At 43.3% G+C, this 13124-nt stretch overlaps 2 protein-coding genes across 2 annotated transcripts; one reads left to right on the forward strand and one right to left on the reverse strand.

Moving 5' to 3' along the window:
• The first annotated feature begins 1615 nt into the window (after nucleotides 1–1615).
• LOC121618467 (THAP domain-containing protein 3-like) lies at nucleotides 1616–4405 on the forward strand. The gene is made up of 4 exons (XM_041953985.1): nucleotides 1616–2161; nucleotides 2939–3169; nucleotides 3362–3569; nucleotides 4329–4405. Exons 1-4 carry the CDS (start codon nucleotides 1901–1903, stop codon nucleotides 4403–4405), a joined length of 777 nt encoding a protein of 258 aa, XP_041809919.1. The 5' UTR covers nucleotides 1616–1900.
• Nucleotides 4406–7912: 3507 nt separating this feature from the next.
• On the reverse strand, nucleotides 7913–9632 carry LOC121618775. Its single transcript, XM_041954374.1, has 2 exons — nucleotides 8973–9632; nucleotides 7913–8190 (listed from the first exon to the last, which is right to left on the reverse strand). The coding sequence occupies exons 1-2, from the start codon at nucleotides 9431–9433 to the stop codon at nucleotides 8007–8009; spliced, it is 645 nt and encodes a 214-aa protein (XP_041810308.1). The 5' UTR covers nucleotides 9434–9632; the 3' UTR covers nucleotides 7913–8006.
• Nucleotides 9633–13124: the final 3492 nt, after the last annotated feature.

The raw sequence follows: 13124 nt of genomic DNA on the forward strand, positions 1-13124 counted from the left end.
ACAAGCTGTTTGAGAGGAAAGAAGCAGAAAAGATGTCGACGGAAACCTCGTCCTCCACCCTCGCTGCCTTTTCTTTCAGGTGAAAGGCTTGGTGGGCGAGTTCGCTCCGCCATTCTGAATCACTGCTGCTACAGGACGAGTTTCCTGTTTGTACCTCTTCTGGGACGCAACCCACATCTGCTCACATATTAACTGACAGTGTAAGAAAACACAAGCTAAACAAAACAACATCTGTTTTTATAGATACCTGCTCTACTACACACCTGCCTGGTTCACTTGATTTTTTTTCAAACAAACTTGTACATGTTCTGAACTGAGCCATTTCCCCAAGTGCCAGTCAAGCTGGCTGTTGGTTTTCCCTCTACAGCTTCTTGAGGTGCTTGATGCTAAAGATAACTCATTCAAGCCGCTGTCAGTATCGACGTCATGAGAGGGGAGTCAAGTGATTAGCCTATTGTCGTCATGGCAACACTGATTATTTCAATTTGAGTGTTCATATACAAGTCCCATGCACATTAACATGTGGTTCAGATCAGAGTTTAAAGGACTTTCGATTTTTGTTTTCCCTAAAGTGAAAATGAAACAATGGATATCAGTCTCCTGCCTGCGCATCAAGTACAGACCTGAAGTCAGGACGTAGTTAGCCTAGCTTAGCATAAAGACTGCAGGCAGGGGAAAATAGTCATCTTTGTGCAAAGGTTGAAAGAAATACAGCTGCCAACACCCCTACGTCTGACTAATTAACACACACAGTATACTGTCTGTTGGATGCAGAGCTCAAACTACACATTGTTCTTGTCTTTTGAAATGATCCCTGTGTCAGATTAGGCGATGGCAGTCATGAATTCTTGCTGTGACTTGGCAGATGACACAGTGGACCCCAACCAATCATAGCTTGCAGTCTTTCACGACTTGCATGATGCACACAAGTGATCAGTAAGGTACCAGCAACCAACCTGTGGTTTTATGAATGACGGTGAATACGGAAGGATTCAATCAGTGGTGAAAGTGGACTTTTTTCTTTCCAGTCAGTAAAAGAGCTCTGTGCTCCTGCAGGTCAATGGCACACAATATGTTGTAGAAGTTTGAAAACAGTAAGAAAAAATTGCAGGGAATTATACGGTGTACTGTAATTACTTCACTGCAATAAAAACATTAGATGCTGCAGCTTCAAGCCACGAACCTCAAGCACAGACGAGGAGTGACCTACAAAAGTCTCGTAAGCTCATTTGTTTTTAACTTATGACTCCACATCCCCAGATTTGTCTAAATTTCAAACTTGCAGTCTTCAGCCCCAACCAACACTGACTCAAGTGACATCACTTAAGGCAATCAACAGCCCAGCTCCCTCTGGAGCCAGAAAACATTTTCACACATGCATTAATCTGTAAACACACTTCAATGTGTAAAATCGGTTGAGTTCCCCTTTAAGGTTAAAGGGATAGTTCGGCATTTTACACATTAATCTGTATGGCATCAACATCTACAGTCTCGTGCTCTCACACTGACTTCGCCCCCAAAGTGTCCTCTGAGCCGAGATCTGGCCAGTTGTGGTCAGTGCGAAAGTAGTTCCGGTAGGTTTCCTGGGGCCAGAGAAGGCACACGTTTTTCCTCTCAAAACAGCACTCATTCGAATCAGTGATTTATTTGCATAACAAAAGACGTCAACCACAAAACGTCACACCTCGTAATCGTTTGGGTCTAACTTTATCCCAATTGCGATCAATGCGCGCTGTCAGTGCTAACCGTTGTGTGCGAGCCAGCTGATCTCTCGTCAGTGTTCGATGGTGTTTACAGAGTGCAGACGACGCAACGCAAACGAGCTAGTTTTAGAGCTAGGAGAAGGAGAGAGAGAAGAAGTCCACCGGCTATTCTTTATTTGGAAAAACGAGATAGAGACATGGTGCGCACTTGTGCATATCCAGGCTGTACCAACAAAGATGAGAGTGGGTCTCCTCAAACTTTCCACCGATTCCCTTTGGCGAATGTAGCTTTGAGGAGACTTTGGCTACTTTCTCTGGGCTTGAACGTGGAGCACACCCAACTACCGAAGATGAGAAAGCTTCGCGTGTGCAGTGACCACTTCAGCGAGGACGACTATCTTCCAGAAGGACAGACAAAGAAACGTATTTTGAAGAGCACTGCTGTACCTGCACCCCAGGTAAACAAAATTGTACCACATATTTTCTATAGCATCCGTGTATAGTCTTCTGGTGATGCACCGCGGGCTATGCGAGTGCAAGCACTGAGATATATTCTATCTCAGTGAGTGAAACATATTCATCTATCGGTGTCATGTCACCAATGATGTTTCACATACATAATATGTTGGCTACACTGTTATTACAATGGTCAGAAACTAATTACTACGTGGAATGTGCATGGTTTCTATGTTTCTATGCTTGTCCCACGATCAACTTATCTTGCACTGGTTGCATTGAGTTTGTATGTGTAGGTTTTTATTGTTTTTCAGTAATAACACAATCTGTCGACCTTACAAGGTACAATGAAGCTGTTCAAAACTGTGGCATTTCAGCTGATTTGCCGTTTAGGATGGCAGCCTTTCGCTGTGAAACATTTTGGTAGCCAGCCATCCTCTGTAGCCAGATTGTTTGTATGTTGGTGACACCCCCCTCCCCCCTCTCTCTCTCCAACTTGCGCACTTTGGAGACAAGGCCTAGCAAACTGACTTTTAGGCTTCGTTGTAGCCAGACCCCAAGCAGGCACTTTCTGAAATCATACTGTAGCCTACACATTGCCTGCTAACAGATAATGTTTCTTGTTATTAGTCATTACTATCATTATTGTCATATTATCGTGAAAACTGAATAACGCCTTATGGTATTTTTATAATGTGTTTAGAACACCAATTACAATCTTGTAATCCACAATGCACAAATTGATATATATATGTATTTTTATTTTTGTTTTTTGAAAGGATTCCACTCCTGCTGCAATGGCTGAACCAGCACAGTTCGCAGAAGACGTCGAAGTCCCAGAAGAGGAGGGAGCATTTGCCGGACTCCCTCAGTCAACCCCAGTAAAATCCCGATTTCGCCATGATCAACTGATGATGGTTCTCACCAGTCCACCAGAAACGGGTCCAAGAACAAAGCCTTCCACATCTGGCACCTACATAGCTAAACCTCCCACATGGAGCACAGCACAGGTAAGCATTACAATATATAGTACATGTCTCAATGAAAAGCTAAAATGTTTACATAGTCACAGTATTGTATGACCATGGGGCTCAATGCACACCATAAATGAGATCCACAAAAATGCAGTCAGTCACTCAATCTAGGCCCATAAGGCACTTTGTACTTTGACACATCACAACATTCTTTTTTGTTATTCATAGGCAGCAGACACGGGCTCAGCGGTTGAACCAGAGCCACTTGACACGAGCATGGCTTCCACAGAACCTGAGCCATTTGATACAAGCATGGCCTCCATAGAGGAACCTTGTGATGACAACGACGACAGCATATTTCTGCCATTGAGTAGTGAAGGCACATCCACAAGAACATCTTCCTCAGACTTGAACAGTGAAGGAGCAGAAAAGAGAGGTGACTGGTCGGAGAGGAAGTGGATAGTCAACGAGTCAGCCCTGATGCAGCTGTTTGAAACGTGTCACACATGTGGTGTATCCATTTCTGAAAAGAAAATCACCAGCCGTGGATCCAAGATCAAAATAGAATGGAGATGTCTCAATAACCACACAGGAGAGTGGCACTCCTGTCCTGATGTCCGTGGAATACCCGAGAACAACCTGGTGTCCTCAGCAGCCATAATATTCACCGGCACAACACAGAATGAAATTGCAGAATGGGCTGATGTTCTAAATTTGCAGCTGCCAAAGAAGACATCTTACTATTCACTCCAGTCAACCTACATGATACCAGTCATTGACAAAGCTTACACAGACATGCAAGACAAAATTTTAGCTGAACTCAAAGATACAGCAGCTGCTGGTGGACACACAGATATCTGTGGTGATGCAAGGTAGATATTACCGTTATGGATGATACAGTATGGGCTCAATTTCCTCTTACATTACATTTCAGTTCAAGTCAAATCATGTTGTCGACACCCCACAAGTAACTTCTTTGTTTGACATCTACAGATCTGACTCCCCCGGTTACAGTGCCAAGTACACATGCTACAGCTTTATGGATGATTCAACAAAGAAAGTGATCATGTCAGATCTAATTCAGGTAAAATATGAATTATATTGTCAAGTTAGTTACTGAGTCCCATTTTATCTATATATTCTAAATGTAGCCCTCTCTGTATGTCTTTTCTGTCTGTCACTGTAAACAATGCAGGTTTCGGAGGCTACCAGTTCACCAGCAATGGAGCCTTTGGGTTTCCGGAGGGGCCTAGATCGTCTGCTGGACTCTGATGTCTGTGTTGATGTCGTAACAACTGACCGGGCTCCATCGATACGGAAGATCATGAGGGAATCCTATCCTGAGCTCAGACATCAATTTGACCCCTGGCATGTTGTAAAAGGTTGGATTATTTATGCACTGGGACTTACATACAGATGTGTCCAAAGTAAAAGTAAATAAATAACACAGTCTCCTTCAAATACAGATTACTTATCTGAGTAAAAAGTAGACCAGTGTACTTGTCCTACGATCAGCTTATCCTGCACTGGTTGCATTGAGTTTGTATGTGTAGGTTTTTAGTGTTTTTCAGTAATAACACAGTCTGTCAACCTTATTAGGTACAATTAGCTGTTCAAAACTGTGGCATTTCATCTGATTGGCCATTTAGGATGGCAGCCTTTCGCTGTGAAACAGTTTGGTAGCCAGCCATCCTCTGTAGCCAGTGTTGGTGACTCCCCCCCCTCCCCCCTCTCTCTCCAACTTGCGCACTTTAGGGAATTTTCCGTCCTGTTGCTGAGCAGACTAGGCCTAGCAACCAGACTTTTAGGCTCCGTTGTAGCCAGACCCCATACTGTGCTGACTCCAAAGAGGTGTGACCTTGGTTCCCGTGTGCACCCCTTGCTCTATTCTCCCTGCTCTCTCTCTACAGTAGTACATATTGTAACAGCTATGTGATATCATGTGCTACTGTTATAATTAAACCACAGACTTTCGTTTACTTTTACCTTTGACACCTCCACTTATCGATGTAGAATTGAAATACACAAAGATGTTGTACAAAAATGTATTGTAACAGTGTGACCTTGTGCTAAAATATTCATCAGGGTTTGCTTTTTGTTTTCATCTTATATGCATTATTTAGGTGTGAAGAAGAAGGCAACTGCATTGGCAAGACAGAAAGACAACCGGGACTTGCAGCCATGGATCAGGTCCATAGGACATCATTTTTGGTGGTCATGCAGCACCTGTGGAGGTGACGAGAAGGTGATGGCATATGTGCATAACACATCCCATATACCACATATAACACACCCATATATATTTTCACTCGTATATCTTACTTGAATAAACATTACACAACCAATTCTAGCCATGCGCAAGTTTTCCAAGCTGCTTTGTCGTGATGACATGACTTGCAAAAATATACACTATTACATAGCATAAAGGGAACACCAACGCAACTTGTTCTGAACAGACAGTTCTGTAGATGATTCCACAGTTGTCTTCAGTCACATTCCCATCCCCCGGCACTTGTTGGCCCCGGCTACTCTACCACCCCCCTGCTACTCTAACCCAGACACAGGTTGTTCCATTCACGTCATAAGTGTATTGCTGTGCGGACTTGGGAGACCAAGCAATCACTCCGTGTCTGCAACCTTTGGGGGGAGGGGGCTATGCTTTGAGAGCAACACTGGAGGGAGCAACTTGCATGTAACTTCACAGATGTTAGCAGGTTTACACTGAACACAAGTGCCAGCAATGACAAAGTATGGAATTCCCATGGAGAATGTAATTCTGCCTGCAACATCTGTGAAGCTTGCATGGCATCTTTTCCTGGCATCCCCTTCATGCTCTGGTCCATGTGCAAGTCTACCCAGCAAACAGTTTAGATGTATTCAGAATCAGTGTTGATTTCTAACATGCTGGTGTTACAGAAGTGTAATTGACTTACAGCATCTTTGTGTATTTCAATTCTACATCGATAAGCGGAGGTGTCAAAGGTAAAAGTAAACGAAAGTCTTTCGTGGTGGTTTAATTATAACAGTAGCACATGATATCACATAGCTGTTACAACATGCACTACTGTAGAGAGATAGCAGGGAGAATAGAGCAAGGGGTGCACACGGGAACCAAGGTCACACCTCTTTGGAGTCAGCACAGTATGGGGTCTGGCTACAACGGAGCCTAAAAGTCTGGTTGCTAGGCCTAGTCTGCTCAGCAACAGGACGGAAAATTCCCTAAAGTGCGCAAGTTGGAGAGAGAGGGGGGAGCCGATGTGTCTGTGGGGGGGGGGCTGGCTACCAAACTGTTTCACAGCGAAAGGCTGCCATCCCACAGTGACCATGATGACTATTTTTTGAACCCTTCATTTTTTGGAAGATAGAATATTCAGAATGTGCTTTTTATGGTTGCTAATATTTCTCGACACTTGGTTAGGCCTTAGCAGCCGATGTTCTAAATACTGCAGATTGTCATTACACAAATTCATGTCTAAATCTGTATACTTTGTGGTAAACATTTACTTTCAGATATTTTCTAAACAGTGTCTTCTTTTCCTCAAATAGGAATTGAGACACCGGTGGACGTCAATGCTGCACCATGTGTGTGGTGTCCATCGTTGGGAAGAGGATGGGCAGGAGTACACATGTCGTCACGAACTACTCAGCCAGGATCAACAGCGACGGAAAAAATGGCTGATGAAGGGATCTGCTGCCTGGAATGCTTTGAAGACCATTGTGCTCGACAAAAACCTCTTGAAGGACCTTGGTCAAATGACTTTGTTCAAACATACAGGTCAGTTTGGATAGACTTATGGGCAGAAGGTCGATCACTTTTCCCCCACATTTCCCCCTAAACAACATAATTGAATTTATGAATAATTTAGTGGTATGTCATCACAGTGACAAAGCAGCATTTTTGCTACGCTACTGAAGTACTTCTCCCTGCAAAAGGCAAAATACAATAATAATATGATGCTATTTTCTAGGTAAATAACACTGATTTTTTTGTGTTTGTTTCTTTTAGGGGACTTGGAAGTGTTACACAGCTCAATGCTGAAATACGCAGAGAAGAGGCGCCATTTCACCTATGTCACGATGCAGGCAAGGCTTCAACTCAGCATCATTGACCACAATCACAATGTTGGGCGTCAGCATGACCGTACTCAATCTGGTAAGTGTACAAACAGATGCACACACATAGACACACACACACACATCTCCTAAAACTGATAAAAGCAACATTTTGAAAACTCTATATAACTGTTTTTTCCCAGGAAATGTAAAAAATGTTATACAAATGAATTACATCTTAGTTTGCCTTTCTATTTTAGAGATACCTATTTGTAAGCTCATAAATAGCATTCGCACAGCATCACAGGACACACATAACCATATTGAGTTTCATATATAGTGATCATACACCATCCTATCTTGTGTGTCCCCCCCCCCCCATTTCCTTTTTCCTAGGACAAGAGAGATATAATGTCTTCCATTCACGGCAGTCAAATCAGTGGGTTGCAAGAAGACTGTATGAGCCAACAACACAGGAGTTCCGGAAAGATTTGGTGGAGAAGGTCATCCAACGACGGCTTGACACCAATGTGAAGCTCAGAGACCCAGCTTTCCACATACATCCTCCAGTCATCATACCAGCCAACATTGCCCCAACACCAAAGCCAAACAAGGCTGAATTGGTTTCAGCACACAAATCACGCTTTCATCAGACACCTGCCACTGAGAAAGATGACTGAGACTGTATATACATATATTGTCATAGAAGTGTGTTTATTTACATTGTTTATTTACATTTGTGTCTTTACATTCGTTTTGTATTTTTAGAAAATTGCACGTCAAAAAGAAATTCACAGTAAAGCTTCTGATTTTTAAAATTCTAAAACAATTGCAGTGCATCATTTGACTCTTTGAAACCAGCATATTGTCCACTTGGTGATGGATATGTTCTTCTTATTAGCGCCACCACGCAGGAGGGAAGAACTCTTCTGTTGCCAGGACCAAGCGTCTGTCCTTTCAGAGCCCATTCCATTATGATGCGATAGGCGACCAGCCTGTACTGTCTGAAATGCAAACAGAAAATAAGTTTATGCACATTAGATATATGAAGTGTGTCAACATTGAGTAAACTGCATAGTTATTATGGTTGTATATAAACACATTTTGTTTAATTGACAACACAGCAGTTTGTCAGGAAGGTATCTTTATTTATGCACCAGCATTTCAGGCTACTGTGAAATAGGTATCCTTATGTGTTTTTATACATCTCAGAGAAAATGTCCTTTATGAGTACACTTTGGGCCACGGCGACATAACCCTTAGAGCTCTCTTGACATAATATGCATAAGGTAGGCCTTGCTTTATGATTGAAGGGCATTCATGAGTAGGCTGATATTGAGACACAGTGATGCTCAGAAGTAAATTTTGCTTCAAGTATGATGATGAAATGAACATAAATTACTTTAGGGATGCACTACATTTTGTATTTATATTTATAAGTGCCACCCATGACATGGTATGTATAAAACTATAATTAGATTCATTCAATGTTGGATGTGATGACTGTAGGTCGCACTAGCCTACTGCATGGCTCAGACTAATACAATATAACGCCATAGAAGCAAGCAGCTTTGTAAAAAGTAGAAGTTATCTAACTATTTTATTGACAACACCCATACTATCACGTTGTTACAACTACAATACCAAGCTGCTGGTGTTGTAATAACATTTGTAAGAGTACTTCTACTTTATACAACTCGGTATAGGCTACAATTGAGCACTTGTAGGCCTACTGTAGGGTATAAGGCAATAGCATCAAAATAACAGCATGTAGACAAAAACTCACTCTGCAGACAACTGGCCATCGGGTCCAGCAGGTTTGGGGCGCTTTTTCCAGTTTATTTTCGGGATGTGGAAAAAAGTCTCGAGGACACCAGCATTCAGGATTGCAGGCAAGTCGTTGTTATTGGTGATGCAGACAGCTGCTGATGCGCCAGCCTCCTCGTCAATGGAAAGGTCCTGCATGCGAGGCATTACGAGGTCCCATTCATGGCAACAGTAGCACTCAACCTCGGTCTGCATAACTTCGCACTTGTTGCACGTACACCACCTTGTATCAGTCACTCGAGGTCTCGCAGCTGCGGCCCCGATTTCACGTTCCACATCTCTGCTCGCCATCTCTCTCTCTCTCTCTGCCCGTTCTACCTCCATCTGATAGAGTTCTGCATCCGTATATTCGGGTTCATACAGATATCCTTCTGGTTGTGTGCTGAAATCATATTCTTCGTCGCTGCTGTAGTCAGACATGGTGTAACTAGCTTTCCAAACGCTAAACTGTGAATGAAACACCTGGCTTAGCTACCTGTCACGTATAGTGGCGCCTGCGCGCATTGATCGCAATTGGGATAAAGTTAGACCCAAACGATTACGAGGTGTGACGTTTTGTGGTTGACGTCTTTTGTTATGCAAATAAATCACTGATTCGAATGAGTGCTGTTTTGAGAGGAAAAACGTGTGCCTTCTCTGGCCCCAGGAAACCTACCGGAACTACTTTCGCACTGACCACAACTGGCCAGATCTCGGCTCAGAGGACACTTTGGGGGCGAAGTCAGTGTGAGAGCACGAGACTGTAGATGTTGATGCCATACAGATTAATGTGTAAAATGCCGAACTATCCCTTTAAGCTAGGCTAGCCACCTCCTGACTCAATACTCAATGCACAAACGTGAGACAATCGCTTCATCTCTTTCTACTAAAGCGTCTCCAAAACACTGGACTGCTCCTTTAAATGGAATGCAGCACTCCATTCATACTGGTAAGAGAACACAGATTTGTGTCAGTTTAAATCAGGACACCTTTAGGTGCAGTGTGAACACTCTGTGTTTGTCTCCATCACTCCTTGTTAGATCAAGAGGAAAACAGAGACACAGGAGAGAAGAAACCAATGAAAAATGAAGTCGCCAGCTGTGATGATGAAATCTGCAGTGATCAGTGATATATAATATATAAGCACCTCTCTGCAAAGATATTCTGCCTCTCCTCTCTGTAATGTAGATGCAGGAAAGGGGGGGGGCAGTTCTATATCGATTTATTGCCGATCGTGGCCGACTTCACAGTGCGTGAACTTAAATTGTACAGGAATTCATTATGAAGCTCAGTGAGTCAGATTCTTTTGGGATAGCCTGAAAGTGACAGTTGTTACTGGGATCTTACCTCATAACATTCATCTCACTGGGACCTGCACTACCAGTTATGTGATGTAATACAGAAAGATACCTGGGCAACATGCTGGAAAAACTGTGATAAAACGCAGCCGGTTTGGTTCTAAATTGACTCAGACTGGATGAGAAGATGGGATTTCCATCATGGCAAATGCCCATGCAAATCATAAAAATCTCCCCTGACACAACTCCCATTTTAAACGTAGGCTTCGGGTTGGGAAAAGGGTGGGACCATCTTATCATGAGAGTCAAAGGCAGAGGGATTCAGAACAAATCAGGGATGTATTCAGTGTAAAAATGTGCCACAGTTTCCAACACTGAACATATATTCTCCTAGTTTTCACATTTTGCTCCAGCCTTTCCGATGCTTGGTTTATAGAACAGGGTTAAAATCTGAAACATTCATTGTGACCACCCAACAGAGCAGAGGCATGTTCACCAAACGCAGACACCTTTGCTTTCATTGTGATCTGACAATTAGCAGGAGGGGACACACTGGCATGCGCTGAAGCCCTAGCAGCTGAATATGTCCGTGCTGGCTGCTCTCTGGTAAGTTGAATGACAGTGACAGACATCAGAAGTAATGGCAGTCTCTCCTAAACGCTCTGATAAAAATGGCTCTCAGAGGGCATTTTGACTTGCCAAAAACAGGTGCAACAAATAACATCAATTCACCAGGGCCCTGCTATTGTGCACTATGGCCGACTGTCACTGCCTACAGATGCATTTGTTTTTTGAAGTCGGGATGTGCATAAACTGTGTATGCTACTATGTCTGTAGGTTTAATGTATGTATGGTTTAATTGAGTGTGTGTGTGTATGGTTTAATTGAGTGTGTGTATGCATGTGTGTATATGAACAGCACAATATTTTGGAGAATGTTTTTAATGTTTATGTCGCAATCCTTCACAACTGTAGAGAGGTCTACAACGGACAGGGATTTTACAGTTCGGCTCACCTTGAGATTAGTTTATCTGACTGCTTGTGTTTCGTGTCCAGTCTGACCAGCTTTCACACATTCTGACACATTTTCAGGTCTAAGCGATTAACTTATTTTGCATAGTATTACTATTAACAATAGAAATGATGATCAGTGAAAATAAATATCAACTTCAGTAAATGAACACAGCTGAAGATGGTTGAAAATGTCCACTGACATTCTTTCTTTCATTGCACGTTAGACTGAATATAACTGCCAAATGCCATCAATACTCGAGTTTAACTCAAAGTGATGCAGCAGTCGGTTTCATAAAGTTTCCATCGTTCCGTGTTGAAGAGGTACAAGTGCAGTCATTTTTTTAAATTATTGAAGCGTTGAACTTATACAGTGCGTTGGTTGAATGTAAGAAACATCCATCAGCTTCACATTCATCACTAAACTGTCAGCCGTATGAACAGGAATGATCACGTATAGAGGAAGCTGCTGCATACAGCTGTACAGTTACAGTATAGAAACTTTCATACACACTAATGCGAACAAAACGGGTGTGATACTCTTCAGCTGTGATGAAACCTGACACTCGGGCGCATTAGAATACATCAGAGATAATGAATTCCCTTCTCCCATTTTCCCTGTCGAGCAGGGCTGGTCGACGCGTGAGATGGTGGAGTGGCAAGGCTTGCACTCCTTTGCATTCATATTTTTCATTTTCATGTGGGGAGAAACTCTGTCACGCCTGTGCCTCGCTGACAAATGGAAAATATAAGGTTGATGACTGCTTTTTTATTTGTTTCTCCGCGCTTCCCGCTGTGATTTAGAGACGTCTATCCAGGGACCCTGTGCTTGGTACCTGCTCATTATTATTGCTTCCCACATTCCTGGAAGATTACAGGTTTCTCACGCAAACAACTCAGCGACACAATAGAGACGGGCTGACATGCTAAAAGGAAGTGTGAAGGTAAGGGGTCGAAGTAGAATGAGAGGAAACCTTAAGGGCTCCTGCACAAAGACAGAAACACACTGTTGTGATCAGAGTTTACCATCTTATTTGTTCCTTTTCTCTCTCTCGCTCTATCTCTCTCACACACACACACACACACACACACACAGAGTTAATCACAGCTGGTAAGCCATGCAGGTGTGCTCCCAGCTTTGGTCACAGCTTCACCTGTGGAAACGCTGAATCGAATGCTGCACCACCTCCCCCTCTGTGGCCTTGCCCATCACCAAAAACAAAAAGCAATACAGCCTTGTTTCGCCTAAAGTGATTTTTCTAATGAGTCTGTCCACATGCGAGTATTTGTTTTCCCCCTCCATGCTGCCATACTTTGGCACAGTGCGAGTGTGTGGATTTCCGTGTGTGTGTCTATGCGTGCTTGTGTCTAAGACAAGGCCATCCATCTCAGACAGTCCCATCTGCGAGCAACAGCCTTGTTTACTTATCCCTCGACCAGAGAGCAGCAGCAGCCTGTCCACAGGTAAGCGAGCAGCCAGCACTCAGGACGAGTTGGGAGGAGCAGGAGGAGGAGAGGAGGGGGGTCGGCTACTGTCTTCATCTGGGGATAAATCATTCTTTACACCCACGCCAAACTTCCACACCTTCCTCTCCCCTCACGCCGTCTACTCGCCCCACTGAAGTTGTACTTTTCTCCTCTCCATTTTCCAGCATCCTTCGCCACTTTCTCTCCCCGGTTTAATTTACTCATCTTTCCAAAACAATCCCTTTCACCTCCCCTCGGTCCTCCTCTCCCCATTCCCTGTCCAAGCCGCCACCTTTTCACACTGTCAGCCATTTTTCTCTCTCTGACCTCCTACACCTTTTCCTTTCTCTGCTGCTG

The sequence above is a fragment of the Chelmon rostratus genome, chromosome 15 (genome assembly GCF_017976325.1).
Source record: "Chelmon rostratus isolate fCheRos1 chromosome 15, fCheRos1.pri, whole genome shotgun sequence".
In the NCBI taxonomy this organism is placed as follows: domain Eukaryota; kingdom Metazoa; phylum Chordata; class Actinopteri; order Chaetodontiformes; family Chaetodontidae; genus Chelmon; species Chelmon rostratus.